Source organism: Triticum aestivum, chromosome 7A (genome assembly GCF_018294505.1).
Source record: "Triticum aestivum cultivar Chinese Spring chromosome 7A, IWGSC CS RefSeq v2.1, whole genome shotgun sequence".
Lineage (NCBI taxonomy): Eukaryota > Viridiplantae > Streptophyta > Magnoliopsida > Poales > Poaceae > Triticum > Triticum aestivum.
The window spans coordinates 78,603,301-78,629,863 of NC_057812.1; the positions used below are offsets into that span (position 1 = coordinate 78,603,301).

Genomic DNA, 26,563 nt, shown 5'->3' on the forward strand with positions numbered 1-26,563 from the left:
ATCACCTATATCTCGAGATCGAGCACACGGTGGAGATGATGATGTAGGGAGATCAAAAGTGCACAAAGCTCTTCTTGACAAAGATAGATATAGTTAGGGGGCAAATAGGTCACTTAACTAAATACTACATCTACCTAGCTACCTAATTTGGGAGGAGACAACTTCAACTAGTGGAGGGGGAAGGAAAAATAGAAAGGAGATGCATTAATGAAGGTGGTGTAGTTAGGTAGGAGTAATGAAGAGAGAGAAAGTTAGGTAGAAGAGGGAGAGTAATGGGGGAGAAGGATTGAGGAAGAAGAAGAGTGGGAGTGGGAGAGGTAGGGGAAAGGGAGAGGAGGGGGAGGGGGAGGGGGAGGGTGGGTGGGGAAAAGGTGGTGGGTGCGGATTAGCAGTAGCGCGGGACGTAAAACGCGCTGCTGCTAAGAAAGTAGCAGCAGCGCACTTTCGGTACAAGCGCTACTGCTAACCGGGACCAAAAGTGTGCCCGATTTGAAAATTAGCAGCAACGACCTCAGAAAAACCGTGCTACTGCTACAGCTATAGCAGTAGCGCGGCTCACGGCACCGCGTTGCTGCTAAATGGAGTTGGGTGGGCACTATCGGTCCATATTTGTAGCAGCGCGGGTTACGCCGAGCGCGCTACTGCTAAGCACTTGTCAGTAGCGGGTTTTCCACACCTGCGCTACTGCTCATTAGCAGCAGTGCTCCTTTTTGAGCCGCGCTGCTGCTAAGATCTGTGTATAGGGTTTTCCCTAGTAGTGTACCTGGGGATCCCCATTAGTGATTCGCGCCTCACTGTGGTGGACCTTCGCCCCACGGTGACCCGGATGCAACATCGTGTTGAGGCCTGGAAAGGGCGCTGGTTGTCAAAGGCCTCTCGCGTGATCCTCATCAACTCCTCGCTTGCCAGCCTTCTTTGGTTCCTCATGAGCTTCTGTAGCTTGCACGAGACGCTACAACAGGAAATTGCCAAGTACCAATCCAGATTCTTCTGGGCGGGTGAGGGTGATAAGCAGAAGTACCATATGGTGAGCTAGCCCGATATCTGCAAACCCAAGAACCAGGGCGGTCTTGGGATTTTGTCCTCCCGACGCATGAACATTGCCCTCCTGACCCGTTGTCTCTGGCGCATTGCCAATGGCGACGGAGGCCTCTGGCTCGCCATCATCCGAAACAAGTACCTTTGGGGCCAACCACTCGCATTCTGTCAGTGCTCTAGTGGCTCCCAGTTTTGGCAGGCCGTTATCCAGCTGCTACCAGTACTCCACATTGTCATGCCCATCTCGGTTGGTACTGGGTCCTCGACCCTGTTCTGGTTTGATCGGTGGATCGGCGACCTCCTGCTGGCCGCGCGATTTCCAGTGCTCTTCACCATCACGGTGGACCCTCGACTCTCGGTCGAGGCGGTCCTTATTGACTTAGGACGCCTCACCTTCCGCCGCCCCTTCGGACCGCCTGAAGTGGCCGCTTGGGATGCCCTCCTCCAGGTCATCGCCCTCCTCCCGATGGACGTCGCCGACACCCCGGACGCCATATCTTGGAGACTAGAGCCCTCCGCCTGCTTCTCGACCAAATCCCTCTACGTGGCCATCGCCCCCTCGATGGCCTCCGAGCCATTTAGTTTGATTTGGGATATCCGCTTGCCCTGAAAATTAAGATCTTCCTATGGCAATGGATTCGCGGCTTCCTCCCATCTGGGGTGGAGGTCCTTAAGCGTAATGAACCTGGAGATGGGATTTGCCTCCTGTGCAGCATGGTGGAGGATGCTAACCACATCTTCTTCTCTTGCTCCATGGCCCAGTTTCTATGGTCCTGTTTCCACGAGACTGTCAGTGGCCAGTAGTGCAACACCAACTTCCCTGACCTGCTTGCGGAAATCCACGCCTCCACTCCCCGCTACCGCCATATTGGATGGCTATGCGTTGGGGTCCTTGCTTGGATGCTTTGGACCATTCGCAATAAGCTTGTCATCTAGAAGGTGCCTCTTCGATGTGCTACTGATGCAATCTTTAAAATGTGTGGCTACTTGCAGCTTTGGCGGCCGCTTAGCCACCCCCAGGACCGGAACGCCATCAACACTCTCCTCGCCGACCTTCGATCGATGGCCTTCCGCTTGGCGCCTCCGCTTCCATCGCCTCCCCCGGAGCCCGACAAGATGCTCCTATGCACCCAGTGTGTGCGTGTTTTTTTCTTCTGGTTTTCAGGGCTTGTTGAGCTGTGCCCTCAGCATTAACCCTCTTGTGAGACTTCTGCGTGTGTGTGTGTGCATGTGTGTGTCTGTGAACCTTGTTGGATGTTTGGCTTGGATAGTTGCTTTATAATATAAAGCGGGGAGATAGCCTTTTCCGGTAAACTAATGTTCCTTGGCCAGGCTTACCCTTACGAACGATTGCCTCTCGGCCATCCCCACTTTTGGGATGGGGCTATTTATTCTAGGTGAAGGGGTCCATATTAAGTTTGATCAAGTGAGAGCTAGATTTTTCTGGGAAGACGACGCGAAAACATGTAAATATCACATGGTTCAGTGGGCGGACCTATGTAGATCAAAGGACCAGGGTGGTCTCGGTATCTCCAACTCCCGAAAAATGAATTTAGCTGTTGTGTCTAAATGGATTTGGAAAGTTGCACAAAATGATGACGGATATTGGGCCAAGCTCCTCAAACCCAAGCATTTTCCCCATTGCTTGTTTTTTGCCTCGAACATCAAAGGCTCGCAAATTTGGAACAGGATCCAGTAATGCAAATAAGTTTTGTTTCTAGGTGCGATATTCGACATCGGCGACGGAAAAGACATGAAATTCTAGCTCTATTCATGGTGTGCGGTCAAACCTCTTTACGTGCTTTTCCCATCTCTCTTCGTCACGATGGCCAATCCTCTTGCTTGGTCAGTAAGGTTTTCGCCTCCAGGAAGGCCCAAATCGGTTTTCTTGGAGACCTTCACCAACAAGAGCAGCTGACCTTTTATTCCCTCTTGAGCGCGCTGCATACCGTTAACATTTCTGCCGCGAAGGATAAGGTGTCCTGGTCGCTCGAACCTTCAGGAAATTTTTCGGTTAAGTCCATGTACGCTAAGTTGATCCTCGGACCTAAAATCAAGTACGTTAAGGCCCTCTGGGCTGCGCGTGTTCCTCTGAAAGTTAGTATTTTTCTTTGGCAAGCGTCTCTTGATCGTTTTCTCTTGGCAATGAACTTATTAATTTGCCATGCACTAGTGCAGAACCGGGCAATAGCACCGGTTCATAAGGCCCTTTAGTGCCGGTTCGGTAACCGGCACTAAATTGTGGGCATTAAAGCCCCCCCCCTTTAGTACTAGTTCAGCACGAACCGGTGCTAAAGGGCAACCACGTGGCATGAGCCAGCTCCGTGGGCGCGTAGGACATTAGTACCGATTGGTAACACCAACCGGTACTAAATGTTTGGGTATGTTTTGGTTTTATTTTTTATTTTTACTTTAATTTAGTGTTTTCAATTTAATTTAGTGATTGTTTTACATTATAATGAGTTGTTAAATCATTAGGTGAATGTACCGCAGATTAGTTTGACTGGATGCGTGGATCCTAGCTAAGTCATCAAGTATATGTCATATCCATATTATATATACTTGATCACCTACTTAAGTGATCAAGGTAATATGGATATGGCATATACTTGATCACTTAGCTAGAATCCATCCAGTTGAAATTAATATGCAGTTTCTTTCATAAATGATATAATAACTCATCATCATCATCATCATATTAATATAAAAACTCTTGCATCATATATATCATCACCAACGGTTTTCATAGCAAAGATATCATCGAGTTCAACATGGTAATGATATTATAAGCGTTCATAACACCACAAAAGCAAATCACTCTTTGAGATTAAGTTCAAGAGGAAGAACACGGACATGAGAGGACAAGTACTAAGAGCATGAACTAGCTAATTAATCACTCCTGCTGCTCTCTCTCAGGTAAAATAGAATAGAACATGTATAGCTTTGCTGATTCATCATATTGGAGCATGCAGATGAACCTGTCTCCTAATCATGGGTTGCGCTTCTGATTGCTGCCCCTAGTACTTCTCTGTGATCGTTCACTATTTTGCTCCAGTCTTTTACTAATAAGCATTCCTCGCTATTAGAAATCCTGAATGTACTAAAGTGCATTGTAGGATATCTTGGCCGTAAGCTAACAATATTCACGGTACCTTTAGTCTCGATCCAATCAGGCACAACATTCATCGGGAGTCCCTGTTGAAGAACATCGTATAGTAACATACTTAGCAATGAAGTTTAGCTTAAAAAATAATGTATGCAAAAGATGCACTGAGGAGAAATAGTAGAAATCTTACCATCTTTCCTAAATATATGTGACCGTAGTTCAGTACGAACACTATTCGTCACATGTTTGAGTACTAACATTTCTAAGTGCAGGAAAGAAATTTGTCTTGACAGCATCAAGATCCTCAAGCCATGAAACATAATGACTTGTCTCCTCGTAGTTCAGTTCAGCCCCGGGACAGTGGACGGTCCTGTCTATCAAGCACCGGACATGTTTGCTTGATTGGAAGTAAGCTGTCAATATAAATTGAGATCTATTAATTATTCAACTGGTTCAAATAATCTCATATCGAAGACATAAATATGGTTGAGAATCTCACATAATGGTAGAACTAGAGGCGTCTGCACATCGACCCAAATGTCTCTATTACCTTCAATATCATCTTCTGGACGAATATCAAAGGTGATAACCATATCAGGCTCAAATGCATAAACCTTGCATAGTGCTTGCCAAGTTTTGCATTCAAAATAGGTGTATGTGTCTGCATTGTATAATTTGACGTTGAAGGTATAACCATGCTCGGTCTTCAAGTAAACTCTTTTTACCTCCATAGTTTCGTTAGGACTGAAACCTATCTTATCCAAGACAAAAATTCTTGCATGGCAGGGGATACGCTAGTAGAATAGTGAAAAATTAAAATTAAAAGTTGAAGCAAATGAAGCATAAGTCATGCTTAATTACGAAAAAAGACTTGTCGTTGTGACTTACTGTATCCACTTCGAAGTTCTCATCCAGCTTGATGCTGAAGCGTCTATCATCAACTAGAAAATTTCTGCCGCACAGGCCACGTTGGTCTCCGCAGGATTCGCACATAATGAAATCGTGTTCGTCGTCAGACGACATTCCTATGTTCATAGGTGAAACATTAAACACTTATTAGTTCTATTAATTCAACTAATTATGTTAATTCAACTAGTTCAACTAATTAATTGAACTAATTCAACTAAGCACTTACGAAAAATATACCTAATTAATTGAACTAATTCAACTAATTAATTCAACTAAACTAGTTCTATTAATTTTCTTACTAAAAATAAGGTAGCTAGTTCTATATAATAAAATGTTAATTATATAATGAAATCTCATATAACTAAATTCAATATATATATATATATATAGCATATAATTTATATCTAATTCATCTATCATTTGACATTAATATCTAACATATGTTCATATATAGGTGAAATATTAAACACTTATTAGCTAGTTCTATTAATTGAACTAAATAAACTAGCTCTATTAATTCAACTAAGCATTTACTAAAAATAAACTAGTTCTATTAATTTCTTATTAAAATAAAGTAGGTAGTTCTATATAGTAATATTTTGATTAGATCATCAAATTTCATATACCTAAATTTTCTTACTAAAAATAAACTTGTTCTATTAATTTTCATACTAAAAATAAACTAGTTATATTAATTCAACTAGTTCAAATCTCATATATATACCTAATTAATATCTAGCTATACTAATTCACTAGTTCAACTTGTTCTAATTCATGTAAAATTGACATTAATATTTAACATTTCTTCCATATAATTCATCTAACATTAACATTCTAACATTATTATCTACGTAATTTATCTAACATTAATCTAAACAACAGAAAATAAAAAATAAGTAAAAACAATGTGTGTGTGTGTGTGTATGTGTGTGTGTACGAGCGGCGGCGGCGGCGTACGGGCGGCGGCGGGCGATGCGACCGGGACAGGCGGTGGCGACGGGCGGCGGGGGCGACAGCGGTGACGGCGACGACGGGTGGCGGGGGGCGACGGCGGTGATGGCGACGACGGGTGGCGGGGGCGACGGCGGTGACGGCGACGACGGGCGGCGGGGGCGGCGCGCCATGGGCGACGGGCGTGGCGAAGAAGTTGGATCGAGAAGAAGTGGTGGTCGATGAAACTGAATTTTTCTAAGTGTCATATATATAGGAGGGGCCTTTAGTACCAGTTGGAGCCACCAACCGGTACTAAAGGCCAATTTTCGCCAGGCCAGGGACGGGAAACGGCCCCTTTACTACCGGTTCGTGCCACGAACCGGTACTAAAGGCCCAATCATTAGTACCGGTTGGAGCCACCAACCGGTACTAATGGTTGTGCGCTGCCACCGGCGGTGCACAATGTTTAGTCCCACCTCACCGAGCGAAGGGCAGCCGCACTGGTTTATAAACCCAGCCGCGGCTGCTCCTTCGAGCTTCTCTATATATCTGTCTTCTGGGGCTAACTAGGGCGCGCTTCCTTGTGAGTCTGCTGGCCCTTCTGGGCCTGCATTTGCACACCCTAGGTCTGGCAGACCCACTGGACAGCGCCCCAACAAATTTTTTATACAATTTTTTCTTTTCTGCATTATTTATTTTCTTCTATTTATTTTTGAGTAATTTTTTATATAATTTTTTCTTTTCTGCATTATTTATTTTCGTCTATTTATTTTTGAGTAATTTTTTATATAGTTTTATTCTTTTCTGCTTTATTTATTTTCTTCTATTTATTTCTGAGTAGTTTTTTTGTGACCCTCTCTACTCAGATACTCCGAAATGATAATACCATTGCAAGTTTCAACATTTTCAGAATTCATTTTGTAGTGATTTTCAATTTCACGGCCATTTAGCTCTCTAAATAGTTAGGTAAATGACCGAAAAACAACAAATGATGTCAGAACTTGTTGGAAATTGATGACGTCGCTTTGAATGCTGCATACTGAACACAAAAGAAGTCCGGAGTTCAAATAAGTTTAAAAAACATTGAAGTGCCCGTGTAACAAATGAGTTCTCGTCCGAAACCCTGATACTCTAAAAGAGTTTGTCCAGTTTGTACACGAACTGCGTCCAATTTTTGCCGTGATCCTCTCTACTCTTTCGCACATGCTATGAGGGTGAAATGATGATACCATGCCAAGTTTCAACATTTTTAGAGTTCATTTGTACTGATTTTCAATTTCACGGTCATTTAGCTCTCTAAACAATTAGGTAAATGACCGAAAAACAACAAATGATGTCAGAACATGTTGGAAATTGATGACGTCGCTTTGAATACTGCATACTGAACACAAAAGAAGTCCGGAGTTCAAATAAATTATTAAAAATAAAAAAGAGGTGCAATGCTGGTTAATTTGCTTCAAGCCTTTCGGAATAGTGTAGACTGCACTGCACATAGCTCAGTGCAATCTATGCTATTCCGAAAGGCTTGAAGCTAATCAACATGCAGGTGAGTATTGCGCCTCTTCGTCATTGTCTCTGCACTCACGGCTTATAAACCGCTCATACTGCCTCTCTCTTGGCGAGCTGGGACTAAAAATCAGCTTACTAAGAAACTGTAGTACTGGTTCATGCCATGAACCGGTACTAAAGGTCTTCGTGGGAGCCCCAGCCTGACCACAGCCGCACTGGCCTCATTAGTACCGGTTCGTGGCATGAACCGGTACTAAAGGTTGCCCACGAACCGGTACTAATGATGCCCGCCCGCCTAGCCGTTAGAACTGGCACTAATGGTCACATTAGTGCCGGCTCAAATTTAAATCGGCACTAATGTGCTTCACATTTAACCCTTTTCTATTAGTGATGATCCGGGCAACGGCTGATGTGCTTTGTGTGGGGCCACGGTGGATGCCGACCATATCCTCTTTCGATGTGCTCTGGCTATGTTCTTATGGAGCTGGGGCTGTGTGCGTGATTGCTTTGGGCAAACATGGAACGCCAGATCTATGAATGATCTTTTAACGCTTCTCCAACAATCACACAGCCAGCAAAGAAGGCTGGCGTGGAGATCTTTTCGGGTCTTAGCTTGGGTTCTTTGGACCACCCGTAACAAACTAGCCATTGAAGGCATTATTCCTTCCCACTTTGCTGATTATGTTATTAAATGGAGTGAATTGCAGAAAACTAGTACATTGAAGCATAGATTTGCAGAAAACACTCATCTATGAATTTCTACCAGAAAACACTGATTTCGAGTTTAATCTTTTGCAGAAAACACTGATCAACAGCTTAGGCTGTTTTAAACACAACTAGCAAATATGCCCGTGCGTTGCAACGGAAGAAAAGAATCCTCGCACGTCCTTTACCCACTGAGCTTGGCGAAAAACATCACCCTCATGCCCATAACATAATAAACATGACTAATACCTCATTCTCGGGTCTACATCCCCATTTCAATATAACACCAGACACATGTTTTGATTGTCGTCTTGGTCGTCCTCGTCGCCGGTGGTCTTAGTACCAGTTGTCATTAACCAAGGTTGGCCAGGTCCAATAGTTGGATTGTTGAGCCGCCTTCGTGTCCGTCGAAGATCAAGAGCGTTGAACAAAGTTTTTTTTTTATCATTGGGCTAATATAATAGGGAAAAGCACTGCACATTATATATGTCCGTGTCGTCATGTAAATTGAGTAGTTTGCGTCAGATGGACCATGAAATCTTAGTTGGACTCCTCATGCATTTTGACGGGAGTCACTGGGCCAAGTGAGACTCGTCGTACGTGAAGGCATGACAGAGAAAAAGATTCCTTCCATATCCCTAATTTAATAAATTAAACTAAAACAATGCATCAGGTGGGCATATTTCAAAAATTCACTAAGTTTTATTAATAGATATAGATTAGAACAATTTAGCTATAGTACCTCCTAGTTTTTATATATAAAAAAATCATGTTTTGAAAAATGTTTGCCTTTTCAAATTTAAAGTTAAAAAAAATTTGTGTTTTTAAAATGTTTACAAATTCGAAAAATATTCACAACTGTACTTCCTGGTTTAAAAAAATGTTTGTGCTTAAAAAAATACACAGGGAAAAAATCTCTACCTACTAATAAACTATGTTATTGGAAATTTTGCAGAAAAGACCCTCTTTTTCTTCAAATTCAACCCGCAATCCTTTTTTGAGTGACTCCCTCAGATAACGTTTCGTTTTTGCAGAAATGACCATGTAGTTTAGTATATTCAAGCCGCAGTCCTTTAAACATACATCACCCAACGATCCGCTTCCTGTTCCCCACGCACGAGCGCGCGTCGCCGCCACCGCCGGTCGCCCCGTCCTCGACTGGATCTGGACCCTCCCTGCCGGGATCCACGTGCCCAGCCACCTGCGCCGTCCCATGCGCCATCGCACGCCGGAGGACCTGCGCCTTGCCTTCCTCGCCATCGAGCACAAAGGCGCTCGATCCAGACGACGCCACCGTTGACCGCTCCTCTGCCTCGCCGCCTCCGCCGTCCCCATGTGTCTCCTGGACATGGAGAGAGAGCACGGGAGGGAAGGAGGAAGGAAGAGGGAGGCGTGGCCGTGGTTGGTTCTCCGGCGGCGTTGGATCGGTGCATGGCCGCAGAGCTCCTGCTCGGGGCCGCGAAGATCTAGGGAGGGACTCGGGTGCGAGGCTGCGGGTCTATGCAGAGATGGCGCTGCTCCTTCAACTTTTGAAGAATGCGCTGAGACATCAGCTAGATCCGCAGGTCTTGCTCCCCAAAATCCATCCCTTCTCTTCTTTGGTCCAATCTGGACTGTTAATTCCGTCAAGAGGTGTGAATCATCGTTTTACTGGATGCTCTCCCGATCATTTCTTCATATGCATTTTGTGGGTAGCAAAATGTTCTCTCTGTATGGATTTGAAAAAGGACCAATTCTTACGAAATACTTCTTAAATAGGATGTGCGATTTTGATAGTATTTTCTATGAATTTTGGGAAAATTTATGTTATATAGCATGCTTCATTAATTCTTTTAGCTCAAGATAGCTCCCTTGGTGATTCTTTTCAATGAAGGACTTGCTCTCCAGCATGTGGTTTGGTATTTCTTGACTGCAAGTATTCAGCAGCTACAACTGAACTGAAGATCAGCAAGTATTTAAGCAACACATATGTTTGGTTCGCATGTGTTATAACCAGATCAACGAAGTTTCTGCACATCATGATTAAGGGGTGAAGAAATCATGTTTGCAAATGGCCATCGATTAAACCGCAGTATTTTCCATGAACTGTGGTAACTCTTGCCTATAAAAACTGCATGAAAAAAAATAGTTTTGCTTCAGGTGAATTTTTGCGTTATCATCTTTTGTACAGGTTAAAACTATCAAGTGTTAACTTTTGTGGTTTGTTAACAAGACTGTTCATCATATCCACTTGTGCAGGTACCATAACCAGAGTCACTTATTCGGCATGGTTTTATACTGGAATTAACCACATAACTAATTTTGTTTTACCACCTTGACGCCTTCAGTTACATAGAACTTCTGTCAATGCCCAACCGATAATGAACAAGTACAGTTTTATAGATGGTTCAAGTGAAGTTCTGCAAAGTGAATCAATTCTGCAAGATACCATGCCATGCATTTTTCCTTGGTAGCATTAACATGTATAGATCATTTTATTGTGTACAACAAAGTCAACAATACATGTTTGTATAACCATGGCTTTGGTCAATTTCTGCCATCGAGCTTCTGCGAAAATGTGACCAGGAACTAATTATGTGGTAATTCAGTATAGAACCTGACACTAAATAATACTCCCTTCGTTCACTAATGTAAGACCTTTTAGCTTTTTCTTGATCGGTTTCTCTTCTTCAGTTGTTGGCTGCCCGTGCAACAATTTTTCTTGAACCAAGTACTTTGCACTATATTTTGAACTTTCTAATTTTGTTCCGTGACATGTTTTTGCAGCCTTCCATTCAAAATTAGATCTGGAGGCCTTCGGATAGCAATAAATTTTACCTTTGTTTGTTCATGCTTCATAAATTTGTTTTCCAACTGATTATTTGTTGTTACAAATTTCAGATTTTGACAGGTTTGGGTCAATCTATAACATGCTTGACCGGGCGATCACGCGGCTATCGAGCACTCTTATCTTCTGGTCATAAGCTCTTACTAAGGTCTGGTCTCCCACAGCTCCCCTGCACAAAAACATTTAACCAATTTTTTTGTGTGTGCAATCGTTTGAGTTTTTTTTCTTTAGTGGTAAAAAAGAAGTGCAAGTGTTAGGTCAACATAGTATAGAAGGGAAAGTGTCCGCTCGCTCCCTACGGTTCCAAGCACAATTATAGATTGTTGGCAAAAAAGTAGAGTTCCAGTTGCATGCTCAAGTGTGTGATTGTTGTTATTCCTGTAGACAAAGGAACTGATAGTGAAGATTCAATTGCTCGGAGAGCAAATCATGAACCGCGAGCAGAATATTCTCTAACTGAAATATATTTGATCTGTGTGTGTATCCTGGCCACTTGATTATTGAGTAATGCCGTTTGTCTTCCCATTTGATTTCTCATATTAAGCTACTAATTAATTTTGATAATTCCTTTTATTTTACAACGCTATTGCATATGTTTTCCTATGGAAAATAAACTAGAGTGAATTAACGATTTGTGTTTATTTAGATGTTGTCGGTCGGGTGTCCTCTACTACTGAAGTTTTACCACGATCTGGTGGTGCTTGAGAGCAGAGACGACATACTTTCATCAGCAGTGGCCAAACCCCCACCGCCGCCGGTGCTGTACACCCCTGTACCCCTCGACATCCAGTGCCTCGCGTCTGCCCAACATGAAAACCTCCTCAATAGGTACATCTCTGAATTTTTCCCTTGCTAGAGAAAGTCGACCATTGTTTTGCCGTAGCTATAATTTGAGTTTAGAAAGTATACTACTCTCTTTTTTACGTCAATTTTTTTAGTTGATTTTGCTCCAGGATAGTGCCCTTTATGTGCATGAACTAATGGGTGTGTTCACAACATAGAGCAGCTTCTCCGTCCAGTCTCATGTCTTTCTCTTTAGCAGGGATCAGTGAGTACTACCGAGCAAAAAAGTCCTTCTCTTCGTCATATTTCTTCCTTTTCCTTACTACTTTTGTGGCTCCAAATCTCATGATGGCTCTATGTCTGTTCTTTTTGTTGACATGGATTTTACCCTGAAAGTTTCCTTCTGATCTACAATGTTCTGCCATCTAAATTTTTCTATATATTATGAATGAGTAGACACTGGTGCAGAAGCCCAATTGGATGAAATTAGGGACTACAGAGAGGTATAATTATTAATTAATTCATTTCTTTAAAAGATATGCAACTAGCAGAGTTTCTTACTTTTATGAATTTGATTATGACCGAATTGAAGAACTTATGTGGACAGCCCGGCAGATTTCAATGGCAAGACTTTTGTACAATTACAGTGGCAGATTTCAGAAATTTGTAGAGCACATGATTTACAATAACAGATATTCTGTCAAGGTCTGTACTTTTTATCCATTGCACTAATCTTTTGCTTTGAGCGATTGGCTAAAAAAAGTACTTCCTTTGGAATAATCTATCGTGCACTCACAAGTATAATCTCTCTATTTCCTTTTTTTTTGTTCTTCCGTCAGTAGCTACTATTTGCCGGTGGGTAAATCACTCATGGTATTTTAATGAGGTTCATTCTAGCTGTTTGCTCACGAGAACAGAAACATTTTATCTGTTGGCTAAATGAAAGTACATTCTTTGAATTTGCCACTTTTCCTGCACTCGCAAGTATAATCTCTCCATTTCCTGGATTTTTTATTCTTCCGTTAGTAGTATTTCTTTTAGCTACATTCTGCCATAGCATAAATTGCTCATGCTATTTTAGTAAGATTCACTCCTGCTCTATGCTCACTAGAACGGAAAAAATATATATTATCTGCTTATTTTAGCGTCGCATGTCGCTCACAGTATTCATGGTCACAGATAAAACAGTAATAAACTGCCCTTCTCTGTCAAAACTTACAGAGTACAAAGTTGTCATGTCTGATCAGCAAATGATTTGCGCTTCTTTGGCACATATATATCACGGTACAGTATATGATTTTCAAAGTTCTTAATTTTAAATTTTCATTTTCTGGCATAGCCATGGATATCAACAATCAGTCAAGCAAAGAAATATTCATGGGAGATATACAGGGATCCACAAGAATGTGCACCGTATGGCACTACCCTTTTGTCATTGAGCCACTATCACATTTTGGTCAGCAATCAGTTCAAGCAATTCTCGGCGCCTTTAGTCAGAAGCTGGAATTTACAACTAAACGAACATCAAGCAACAGAAGAAAGGGTGGTCATCTCTTTTTCTTGGCACCAAGATGCCATACAAGCATTGAGACATCGGAAACACATAAGAAGTTTGTATATAAATGATTAGCCTTTTAGAAGTATATGGCGTTGCTTAAACTATGTTTCTTTTGGCAACACCATATGAAATGGAGAAAGTTTTAGGTTTAGGATAAAATTGTTCTAGATTTTGAGAAAATTGTTACAGATCCATGAGAAAAATGTCCCAACTTTAGGAAATTAACTATCCATATTTTCGGTTATTGGTTAATAAGCTGGCCACAATAGTTTTTTTATTTCTAAGCAAGCTGGTCACAATAGTTAACCCAATATATTCCTGGTCTTTATGTTTCTCAGACTACATATGCCTCACATTAATACCGGACAATAAGTACACCATCGTGTGTGGAGAGCACCTGCAACCGCGGCGGTGGGAATAAAATAGCAAAGCCGCAAACCAAACAATGCACATATTTCTTAGCCATTTTGCAAAGATGGTCTGGCCCAAAGCATAATTCTTGATGTTGAGAATAGTTGATGTGGGTCATAAATAAAACAATTACTCGGCACCCAATTACTCGTGTAATAGGCTATGATTACAGGGTGTGATGAATTTTTTTTTCTCCCGATGCAACGCATGGGCATTTTTGCTAGTAAAAAGAGAAATATTGTTATTTTGAAAATGTTCCAGTTTAAATTTTTAATTAAAAACTTTCCAAAAAATTTGCGTTGTAAAATATATTCACTTAAAAAAACAAATATTTTCCTCTCAGTATCTCGCACGACTGCGAGCTTAATTTAAAACTTTGCGCTGCCAAGTAAACACTAACAATTGTTAGTCTAATGGCTGGCATTCCAAGAACTCCAGCGTGAGCAACTGGGTTCGAACCCTGACAGCGCAGTATTTTTTTCTTGGTATTACTAGCAAAAAAGCCCGTGCGTTGCAATGGGAGAAAAAAAATACCACACACCTCAAATTAGTAGATAATATTTTTTTGTCATGACTTTAAATATTACACACTAAATTAAAAACTATAAACATTTTCAAAAAAATCATTTGAGGTTTCTTTATATTTCATAGCAAATATGCTCGTGCGTTGCAACGGGATAAAAAAGTATCCCCGCAGAATGTACAGGCGTTTGACACGTGCACGTTGTAATCGGCTACCTCCGTAAACGGTTCCGGGCTAGTTGTCAATCGATACCACAAACAACCCCCCTATAAAGTGATGCGTTACCGCACATCCTCCTTCGACGATCCTCTACTCCTGGACCAGCGATCTTGAGGCTAGCTATGTACTGATCAGCAACGCAAACCTTTTTCTACAATGGGCTTTTGGTTGGGCTGGACTTTTTCTCAAATCTTGGAGTAGGTAGGGTGCAACGGCCGCTACAGTGTCGAATAATCCCACCTCGTAGGAACCAGGCAGGAGACCATATACGAATGACACGTCATGGACGAAAACTAAAGAAAATACGTAATGTAGGACCAACTAAGCGGGACAAAACCAAAAATATCACCTCCCTTTAATAGTAGGTATATATATAGATATAGATATAGATTAGACAAATGCCCGTGCGTTGCAACGTGAAAAACAATGTTTATTATTTCTACTAATCTGCCTGACCAAGGAACCATGTCGTTGAACGATAGTCCCTGATAATGAAAAAAAGGATAGTTCATTTGGTCAGGATATGGGTTATGATTTCAAGTAAATTGATCTGTCTGAACAACTAAGTTTTGATTATTAGTTCATTCTTTACATTATTTGTTCATTCTTAAAATTTAAAACTAAAAGAGAAAAAGGGCAATATCTATAAATATGAAGTAATAGCAGCAAGCAATCTAACATGTAGAATAATAATTGCAGCCGCAAGCAAACCAATCGAGAGAACTATATCCATATGCACATTTTCAACTTCTGCATAATTTTGGCTCCATGTCGACAGTCAAAAATCCTTACTCAACATGAAAGATGAACTATGTATAAATTGCCTCCACCCTATTTATAGAAACATGTGCCAAGAACCTTGCAACATGTGCAAAGTAAATAAATAAATTTCTAGTTCTTTGTTATTCCAGCATAGCAATTCATTGAGGATATCTGAAGACTCTATTAATATTTGGGATATCAGGTCATCAGAGGACCAGCCCCATCATCATGAGGGCCTTTTGTTTCCCGCCGACGTGCAGCATGTTGTCGTCTTAATCTTAATTGGCCTGGTTTTTATGTATAGCATCGATTCGTGTCTCTTGTGGACTCCACATGGCAATCTCTGCCTACATCCCACATCCGCTATCTCACCACTTAGGTGGTAATCATCCAGCAGCCAATTTTTGGATATGTGCAAATTTTGCACGTATATAAACTGGTATGGTTGGATGTAGAGGGCCGAGGTGGGACTATTCATAATTGGACGAACCCTGTAGACGGCCAAGGTGGGATTATTCATAATTTCTTACATAGAACACACAAACATGGGCTATGTCAACTGGTCGAAGCTTTTTAGAACCTGAGTTCGACTCCAAGTACCTCCGCTATTTTTGCATCATTTGCCAGCTTAGATGGGCCAAGTTGGGCCAGTGGGAGAAGAAAGCGTATTGTGACGATGAATCCACGGAGTCAATCCGTGCTTTATTATTAAGGAAAGAAGGGAAAGATTTTATTGGTGCAGCATGTTGGTATATGCTAATGGGCCGGCCCATTATGGCTCTGTTCGTCCTGTGATTTTTTTTTCGACAGAAAAGATCGGGAGAACGATAAAACTACCGAACGAAGAAACACCTGGGATGTACGAAAATTATCAGGTCCCATCATAAACCAAAAAATTTAGAGAAACAATCCTCCCTTTAATATTAAGGAAAGATTATGACAGGTGGGTCCCATATTTGTTGACGTGGCGTAACGGTTCATCACAAATGGCATTAGACAGTGGTTAGTGCCGAATTTACAAAATAGCCCCTGATGTTTTGCATAGACACCCTTCATTCATAATAGCAAAAAGCAATCAGCCCCCGATCTCGCCCATCTTGCTCATCCCCGCAGGCGCTCCCCGCCGGCCACTGCATGCGCTGCACTGCTGCTGCTCGCCTCGACGGCCACGCCCACACCGCTCCTCATCGGCCTCGCCCGCTCCCTCCACCTCCTTGCGGGTGGCGCCAGGCCAGCGCCGACCACACGCTGGAGTCCGAGGCGGCGCCCTCTGCAAGGCCGGCCCGCACGTCGAAGCAGCACTGCAGGTCACCATGGCGTGCCTCGAGGAGGAGTTCCACCAGCGCTTTACCAACGGTGAGGAGGAAGAGGCCAGCGGTAGCTCTGGCTTCGCGCCCGCCACGGGCTACGAGCTAGCCAGGTCGAAGTCGGCGGCCACGATCGAGGCGCATGGGTCGACCGGAGAGACCACGACCACTCGGATCTAGCGAAGGAGACGAGGGGAGTGCTGGCCGACGAAGGCCGTGTGCTCCTGCTGCCCGCGTGGGACGGCAATGCTCCTCCTGGCCGCTGAAGACCGGCGAGGCAGCGAGCATTTGGGGGGCGGCTCGTGCTGCGTGCTCTGGTGGCACAACTTGTAGCAGAGAGAGAGAGAGGGTCAGGGGAGGAGAGGAGGGGCGGTGATATGACCACGACTGCAGATGATGCTGTTGCTGTTCAGACATTATCGCATTTTAATGAACTACGGATCAATAATATTTGTATGCCAAAATTAATTCAATTTGGTAGAGATAATAAGGAGGCTGAGACTTTTGTTGCGTCTGCCGGTAAACCTGAAGCTACAAGACCTCAGATGAGTTTTGTTCAGTCGAAAGAAAACTACCAAGATAAAGTAAGTGAAAAAGAATTGAATGTAGTCATACATGCACCAGATCATGTACGTGCATGTGATTACGCTGATGGTTTTAATTGGCGTGCAACCAAGATATTAGCACATTGTGGTTTTGGTGCACACGTAGGAGTCCTAGATGCATGTAACACAAAGAAAACAAGAAGCCGTGTGGAGTACTACTTCGGCAGAGTTCATCCACCAGATTGTTCCAGGTCCATTCACTTTTTACCACGTGACGTGCTCTCCTTGCAAGCCTGCGGATGGGGGCCACCGACAGCTGATTATGTTAAGTTGGCGCATCAGTTTTGTTTAGGAAATAAATACTGCCAAGATGTAAAAGGAAAATTTCTTAGAGTCCTAAAGTTATCTTTAAGCAAGTCTTTGGACTTGTTTTGTTTAATTTTCAGCCGTGAGAGTAGAGATAGGATTTTCCTTCCTTGCTTATCAAGTTTCTTAGATGGTCGGGTAATATAAAAGTCAAGGTGCGCCATGTAAAAGGTAGGTTATTTTTATATGAAATAGACACGATGTGTTTTTCAGGGTAGACACCCGTATCAAGTTTTGGAGGGATCTTTAGAAAACCTCTGTGTTGCGATTTCTCTTCGTGGAAATTGTTTTGCGCGTGAGTACCTTCGTCGAGATTGGTTTTCTCGTGCTGGGCCGCAAGGTTCAAACCCTCTACTTCGTGTACATCGCGTGCGCGGGCGAGAGGTTGCTACTGCTGGTGGTGGAGTGTCGTGAAAGGTCGGGCCGCAACAACGGATCGGATCTCGCCAACGAGGTTCGGTCTATATCAGGTGTTCCTCTCCCTCTTGAAGTGAAACCGTCCTCGGTTTCGAATTGACCTCTTGAATAATATTTTTGTTTGCAGACTGAACGACGGCTGTACAAATTTCAGTAGCTTCGACTGTATTCTTTTTTGCATCTTCCTCTTCTTTTATCTTCTCAAGATGTTCTTTCCTCCAAGAAATAAAACGCTCATCATCCATTGGCACAAGGCTGCACATCTTACCCATCTTGACGGTATATCTATGTGTTTTGCAATCATACGCAACATCATGCTCTTTGTACCATGGCTCGCCCAATAATAAGTGACATGAAATCATTGGTACCGGAATCACGTCGCACAAAACCTCGCAAAAATAATTTCCCAACAAAAACGGTACCTTGGTTTGCTGCGTGACAGTGAGCTCTTCTTGACCCCAACGAAACAAGTATGGTTGTGGACATGGTGCCATTGGTAGATTCAGCTTCTTCACCATCTCGATGCTTGCGGCGTTGATCAAATTCATGTGATCGATCGTCATGGCACATGATCTCTCTCTCACCACCACACGGGTGTGAAATAGCCCGGCCCAGCGGCCTTCCTCCTCCAACTGAAATCCATAGCTTAACTTACTGAATGATGATGCGCTCGTCATCTTCTCCATAGTGTCGTGAACAACCTTGCTCTGAATACCACCTGATATAGACCGAACCTCATTGGCGAGATCCGATCCGTTGTTGCGGCCCGACCTTTCACGACACTCCACCACCAGCAGTAGCAACCTCTCGCCCGCGCACGCGATGTACACGAAGTAGAGGGTTTGAACCTTGCGGCCCAGCACGAGAAAACCAATCTCGACGAAGGTACTCACGCGCAAAACAATTTCCACGAAGAGAAATCGCAATACAGAGGTTTTCTAAAGATCCCTCCAAAACTTGATACGGGTGTCTACCCTGAAAAGCACATCGTGTCTATTTCATATAAAAATAACCTGCCTTTTACATGGCGCACCTTGACTTTTATATTACCCGACCATCTAAGAAACTTGATAAGCAAGGAAGGAAAATCCTATCTCTACTCTCACGGCTGAAAATTAAACAAAACAAGTCCAAAGACTTGCCTAAAGATAACTTTAGGACTCTAAGAAATTTTCCTTTTACATCTTGGCAGTATCTATTTCCTAAACAAAACTGATGCGCCAACTTAACATAATCAGCTGTCGGTGGCCCCCATCCGCAGGCTTGCAAGGAGAGCACGTCACGTGGTAAAAAGTGAATGGACCTGAAACAATCTGATGGACGAACTCTGCCGAAGTAGTACTCCACACGGCTTCTTGTTTTCTTTGTGTTACATGCATCTAGGACTCCTACGTGTGCACCAAAACCACAATGTGCTAATATCTTGGTTGCACGCCAATTAAAACCATCAGCGTAATCACGTGCACGTACATGATCTGGTGCATGTATGACTACATTCAATTCTTTTTCACTTACTTTATCTTGGTAGTTTTCTTTCGACTGAACAAAACTCATCTGAGGTCTTGTAGCTTCAGGTTTACCGGCAGACGCAACAAAAGTCTCAGCCTCCTTATTATCTCTACCAAATTGAATTAATTTTGGCATGCAAATATTATTGATCCGTAGTTCATTAAAATGCGATAATGTCTGAACAGCAACAGCATCATCTGCAGTCGTGGTCATATCAGGCGGCGTCGTGAGCAGGTCTGCCGGCGGCGGGGCCAGTCAGCACGCACGAGGGAGAAGGGTGTGTTGGCTTTTTTGTTTGATCAAGGAGGTGTTTTTGGCAAAACAAAACATCTAACAACATCTAGCCCGAACCGTTACGCCATGTCATAAAAAAGGGCCCACATGTCATAATCGAGGTTAAAATACCCAAAACAACGAATCAATGCTTTCTGCAAAAGATTAAGCCTAGAATCAGTGTTTTCTGGTAGAAATTCGTAAGAGAGTGTTTTCTGCAAATCTATGCTTCGATGTGGTGGTTTTCTGCAATTCACTCTATTAAATGGGCTATATTTTTTCAGCAATGGTGGCCTCTAGGGAAGAAGCAGGACAGTGACGCGTTGGTTGAAGTGCTCTGAAGGATCAAACAACTTCACACGTTTCATAGGAGCAATTAAGGCCATAATATCTCTCCGCTTTATCCATTCAGCACTCAATCTGAGTAGCGAAATGTACCCTTTTGGCTGTTCTTGTAGTTGAACTATTTCCTCCTTGGTATGTAATATTTTTTTCGAAGGGCCTAGGCCGTTCTTTCATTAGATAGAAAAAAGAGAGCAGTACAAAGGCAAAACAGTCTAGGCGGTCTAGAGCTGATTGCCAACAGAGTCAGAACTCCGAAAATACAGCGCATAAGCTGGCCTAGCTGGGCTCAAGGCAAAACAAGAAGATGCAGAGAAGAAATCAAAAAAGGTCACCGATACAACCCGCTGCTCTCCGGGCCCTGATGTCTTCTCTAATTAAATCCAACACCCTTTCAACGCTGCAGACCACATGCTAAAAAGTTCTCGCATTTCTTTCTTTTCCAGATCCTCCAGTGGATGAGAATGATAATGGTGTCAAAATTGCGCCTGTCAGACTTGGGGATATCCTTCCGTGTTCTCAGCCACCAATCCTCAGTATTGGCATAGCTGTCATCCGGAACAAGAAAATACGCTCTCGTCCAGTCCCTGAACCTCCTCCAAACCTGCTGAGTAAACCGACAATGCACAAAAAGATGTGTGCAGTCTTGATGTGTCGAGATGCACAATGAACAGTTGCCATTAGAAGGCCAACCCCTCCTCTCCAAATTATTTGCGGTCAAGCACCTGCGATGAACAGCGAGCCACATAAAGAATTTGCATTTTTGGGGTGCTTTGGATTTCCATATTGGCCTGTGGCAAGCAAAGTGCACGTTCACAGCAAAGAACATGTTATATCATTAGTAGAAAACATGGCTTTGGTCCAGGCCGAGGTGGCCCATTAGTCCCGGTTCAGACCAGAACCGGGACCCATGGGGCCATCTGTCCTGGTTCGTGAGGCCAGGGGCCTGCCGGGCCTCATGGGGGCATTGGTCCCGGTTCGTCATGCCCATGGGCCTCGCTCCTGGCTCACCACCATTGGTCTCGGTTGGTGGCTTGAACCGGGACCACATGCTTCCCTTTGATACCGGTTCATGCCACGAACCAGGACCAATGAGGTGCCTATATATACCCACTCGCCGGCGAGCAGAGGACTCCACACTGCTCTGTTTTTTCTGGCCGGCGAGGGGAGAGATTTGTGGTGCTCTAGCTCACCTCCTATGGACAAGAGGTGTTTGATGAAATGTCCGAGCCACACTAGTTAAGCTTTCTCCTCTCGAAGCTTGACCTCAAAGCTCCATTTTCCTCGAGATTTGTCTAGGTTTAGCGGCCCGTCACGTCCCACTCCCGTCTTCACCGCCGTGGATCGCCCGCACCGATCTCGTCGACGGCACCACCGTGGTGAGCCTCTTGTTCTTATCTTCTTTCTGAAAGAAAGAATTCTTACTTTAGCTAGATAGATACTTGTCTAATTTTCTTACTTTTATTATTGCTTGTTATTATATAGTGCGATGGTTTTGGTATCCGCCCTCGTCGGCCCTCGTCCTAGCTATGATTCGGATGTGGTATATATTATCTTTTTATAACTATTTGGTTCATTTATTGTTTATGACAATTATGCCGACCAACGTGACATAGATTTTATTTATCTAGGAGGTAGTTGAACTGGAAATTCCAACTGACCCTATTGTCGAGAGGTTAAATTTAGTTGAAGAAGAAAACAATTACTTGAAGGAAAAAATAAAAAAATTGAGGAGGAGAAGATGATATTGGAGTTGCATGTTGCGGATGTCGTCGATGATCACAAGATCAAGATGGATGCAATGCGGTTGAAGATGAGAAAGATTAGAAAATATGCCATGCGTACCGAGGCTTGGAATCATTATGCCGTTGGATCAATTGTTACCTTGGTAGCGACTATGATCTTATTTGTTTTCGCATTGAAATGTTTTACATAGTTTCAATGTATGGTTTAATTAATTAGATGCTCTGGAGAGCTATATGTTGTTAGATGAGAACTATGTATGTACTTTGGTTTTAATGTGATGATGAACTTCTATTAATTTGGTCACTTAATTATCTATTCATGATGTTCTGTAATGGTTTTTGACACACTTAATTATATATAATGCACGTAGATGAACCGGCAATGGATGTACGGTGGCAGACATACCTTCGAGTACATTAAGGGCGTGCATGATTTTCTCGAAGTGGCTGAGGCAAACAAGCAGAATGGTTTTATGTGTTGTCCATGCCCTAAATGTGGGAATACGAAGTCTTACTCTGACCGGAAAATCCATCACACCCACCTGCTTTATAATGGTTTCATGTCACACTATAATGTTTGGACGAGGCATGAAGAAATAGGGGTTATGATGGAAGACGGTGAAGAAGAAGAGGACGATGACAACTATGTGCCCCCTGAATACGGTGATGCTGCAATGGGGGAAGCTGCATCATGCACATGCTATGTGGGTGAAATTATGATACCATGCCAACTTTCAACTTTTTCAGAGTTCATATGAAATACTATGTGGCCCTCGTAATACCATTATTCAAATTTTAACTATTCAAATTTGAAAACTAATGTCACTAACAGAAAGTTTATAATTTTTTCTAAAACTAATGGCACTAATAGAAAGTTTATTATTTTTCAGACCTAAAAGCAAAAGGAATTAAAAAGTAAAGTAAAAAACAAAAGAAAATAAATAATGCAAAAAACAAAACAAAAAAACTGGAAAAAAACTATTTTTATTGTAAAGCTAATCACAAACTTGTGATTCACACAAATTTCAAAGAATTCAAATTTTAACTATTCAAATTTGAAAACTAATGGCACTAACAGAAAGTTTATAATTTTTCTAAAACTAATGGCACTAACAGAAAGTTTATAATTTTGCTGACCTAAAAGCAAAAAAATTAAAAAACAAAAGAAAATAAATAATGCAAAAAACAAAAAAAACTGGAAAAAGTAAAGTTAATCACAAACTCGTGATTCACACAAATTTCAAAGAATTCAAATTTTAACTATTCAAATTTGAAAACTAATGGCAGTAACAGAAAGTTTATAATTTTTCTAAAACTAATGGCACTAACACAAAGTTTATAATTTTGCTGACCTAAAAGCAAAAAAAAATAAAAAAGCAAAAATCAAAAGAAAATAAATAATGCAAAAAACAAAACAAAAAATGGAAAAAGCTATTTTTATAGTAAAGTTAATCACAAACTTGTGATTCACACAAATTTCAAAGAATTCAAATTTTAACTATTCAAATTTGAAAACTGATGGCACTAACAGAAAGTTTACAATTTTTCTGAACTAAAAGCAAAACTAATTAAAAAAATAAAGCAAGAAACAAAAGAAAATAAATATGCAAAAAACAAAACAAAAAAACTGGAAAAAAACAAAAAAAACTGCCACCTATTGGGCCACCACGACCTAAATACGACTAGAAACCCAACCTGGGCCAGGATTCAGGCCCGCAGAAGGCCCAATAGGCCCACAGACATCATAGTGTGAGATTAGGCCCGTAAGCCTGCATTTGAGAGGAGCTCGAGAGGGCAGCCGCAGTGGGGCATATAAACCACTCCGAGCCCCTCTCAACTAGCGAGGTGGGACTAAACTTTTGGCCGCGGGCAGCGCAAGGCCTTTGGTCCTGGTTGGTGCCACCAACCGATACTAAAGGGGGCATTGGTCCCGGTTCGTGGCACCAACCGGGACCAATGCTCCTCGCCCCTGGCCCATGACCATTAGTCCCGGTTTGTGCCACAAACCGGGACTAAAGGGTTGGTCCTTGTTGCGGGCAAAGTTTAGTCCCACCTCGCCAACCGAAGGGGGCTCACACCGGTTTATAAGCCCTTCCCTCTCTGCCTTGTTGAGCTCCTCTCAAAGTGAAAATAGATGACGTAATAGAGAAAAGATTAACCTAAATTCAGAGTGAATTTCTCTGAAATTCATAGAAATTTACTATGAATTTAGGTTGAATTTTCTCTATAAGCGCATCTATTCTCATTTTTTAGTAAGTTAATCACAAACTTGTGATTCACACAAATTTCAAAGAATTCAAATTTTAACTATTCAAATTTGAAAACTAATGGCATTAACAGAAAGTTTATAATTTTGCTAACCTAAAAGCAAAAAGAATTAAAAATTAAAGCAAAAAACAAAAGAAAATAAATAATGCAAAAAACAAATCAAAAAATAAGAACAAAACTATTTTTATAGTAAAGTTAATCACAAACTTGCGATTCACACAAATTTCAAAGAATTCAAATTTTAACTATTCAAATTTGAAAACTAATGGCACTAACAAAAAGTTTATAATTTTTCTAAAACTAATGGCATTAACAGAAAGTTTATAATTTTGCTGACCTAAAAGCAAAAAGAATTAAAAAATAAAGCAAAAAAAAAGAAAATAAATAATGCAGAAAACAAAACAAAAAAACTGGAAAAAACTATTTTTCTAGTAAAGTTAATCACAAACTTGTGATTCACATAAATTTCAACGAATTCTAATTTTAACTATTCAAATTTGAAAACTAATGGCACTAACAGAAAGTTTATAATTTTTCTAAAACTAAAAGCAACAAGAATAATAAAATAAAGCAAGAATCAAAAGAAAATAAATAATTCAAAAAACAAAACAAATACTGGAAAAAAAATGCCACCTATTGGGCCACACGGCCTGCATACGACTAGAAACCCATCTGTACATGGGACAGGATGCAGGCCCGCAGGCCCAATAGGCCCAACAAGGCAGTGAGAAGGGTAGGCAAGTACTGCCTGCATATTAGAGAGGAGCTCAGCACCTGAGCCGCAACGCAGCTTATAAACAGGTGGTGAGCTCTCTCAGCTAGCGAGGTGGGACTAAACTTCCCACTTCACCGCGCTAGCGCAAGGCCTTTGGTCCCGGTTGGTGCCACCAACCGGGACCAAAGGCCGCCGCTTCCCGCTTTTTGGGCTGCTGAAAAAAGGCCTTTCGTCCCGGTTGGTGCCACCAACCGGGACAAATGCCCACCTTTAGTCCCTGGTGCCACGAACCGGGACTAAAGGCTTTGATATATAAGTTCACACTTAGGAAATTTTCACTCTCATATTGCAGTTGTCGCCCCGACGACAGCGACACCGCCCGCCGCCCCCGCCGTCGCCTTCGCCGTCGCCCGTGCCCGTCGTTGCCCTCGCCCTCGCCCTCGTCGTCGCTCGCCGTTGCCCACGCCCTTTCCGTCGCCCGCGCCCCTGCCCCGTCGCGCGCCCACACCCTCGCCCCTGCCCCGACGTGCGCCGCGCCCTCACCGTCGCCCACGCCCCTGCCCTGTCGCCCGCCGTTACCCACGCCCTCGCTGTCGCCCGCGCCCTGCCCCGATCCCGTCGTCGCGCCGTCGCCCTGCCTCGCCCTTCGTCGTCGTCGCCCCCTACCCGAGCGCGCGCCCACTGCCCCGTCGCCATCCTCGCCGCCGACCCCGCGGTCCTCCTCACCTTGGTCCGGCCGGCGCCCTCCCTAACATTTTTTATATATATGCTTGTTTTTTTTCATATATATGCTTGTTTTTTATATATATGATGATATATATGCTTGTTATCATAATTGTTTTTGTTCATATATATATATATATATATATATATGTAATGATTTTTTTATAGAATATGATATTTTTTCATAGATGATCACATATATGATGTATGCACGGATGTGGATGAAATATGATGTTTTTTGTTCATAGAACATGATGTTTTTTATTCACAGATTTTTTTTGTTCATGAGAGAGGCGGGACGTCGAGGGATCATAGATGTATTTTTTTCAAAATTTTCTATCGTGCATAGACGGATTTTAGACCACGGGAGCACCCCCTCCCTATCGTTGCAAAAGTTGCTAAGTGATATTAAGAAGGAAGAAGAAGAAAAAGAAGGATAGGAAAAAAGAAAATAAGAAGAGGAAGAAAGAATAAGAGGAGAGGAAGAAGAGGAGAAATAAATAAGAAGAGGAAAAAAGAAGAAAAAATAGAGGAGAAGAAGAAAAGGTAGAAAAAATTTCTACTTTTTCTTCTTCTCCTCTATTCCTTTCTTCTTTTTTTCTTCGATCTTCTCCTCTTTTTATTTCTTCTTCGTTTTCTTATTTTTTATTGGGTCTGTCATCGTCGATATACCCCTCCCGATAACTTCAACATGTGAGGGGGGGTTGATATACCCCTTCCCTGATAATATTATTTTCCAATGTACGTATGTCGTGTCGATATAAACTCCCGATAACTTCAACACGTGGGGGGGGGGTTGATATACCCCCTCCCGATAACTTCAACACATGGGGGAGGGGGTTGATATACCCCCTCCCGATAACTTCAACACGAGGGGGGTCGATATACCCCCTCCCGATAACTTCAACATGTGGGGGGGTCGATATACCCCCTCCTCGATAATATTATTTCCCCATGTACATATGTCGTCATTGTCGATATAAACCCCTCCCAATAATTATATCTATCCGACAAGTTATCGTATATCTATCTGACACTACCGGCTACATATATACAATAATTATCTCTTA

At 42.4% G+C, this 26,563-nt stretch overlaps 1 protein-coding gene and 1 long non-coding RNA gene across 3 annotated transcripts; both read left to right on the top strand.

Annotated features, from left to right (window-relative positions):
* Positions 1-8,725: 8,725 nt before the first annotated feature.
* LOC123153052 (uncharacterized) lies at positions 8,726-10,297 on the top strand. The gene is made up of 3 exons (XM_044572366.1): positions 8,726-8,784; positions 9,249-9,765; positions 10,037-10,297. Exons 1-3 carry the CDS (start codon positions 8,726-8,728, stop codon positions 10,139-10,141), a joined length of 681 nt encoding a protein of 226 aa, XP_044428301.1. The 3' UTR covers positions 10,142-10,297.
* A 40-nt stretch (positions 10,298-10,337) lies between these two features.
* On the top strand, positions 10,338-13,652 carry LOC123150806 (uncharacterized). 2 transcript variants are annotated; one of them, XR_006475361.1, is made up of 4 exons: positions 10,338-11,175; positions 11,674-12,313; positions 12,403-12,515; positions 13,150-13,652. It is a non-coding gene; the product is annotated as an uncharacterized lncRNA (long non-coding RNA). The 2 variants fall into 2 exon arrangements; XR_006475360.1 differs by having other exon boundaries at positions 12,418-12,515.
* The last annotated feature ends 12,911 nt before the right edge of the window (positions 13,653-26,563 follow it).

Coding starts and splice junctions, on each gene's coding strand:
- LOC123153052 (XM_044572366.1), top strand. CDS start 8,726: ATGGACCATGAAATCTTAGTTGGACTCCTCATGCATTTTGACGGGAGT. Junction 8,785..9,248: donor GACGGGAGTCACTGGGCCAA/GTGAGACTCGTC, acceptor ATGACCATGTAG/TTTAGTATATTCAAGCCGCA. Junction 9,766..10,036: donor GACATCAGCTAGATCCGCAG/GTCTTGCTCCCC, acceptor TAATTCTTTTAG/CTCAAGATAGCTCCCTTGGT.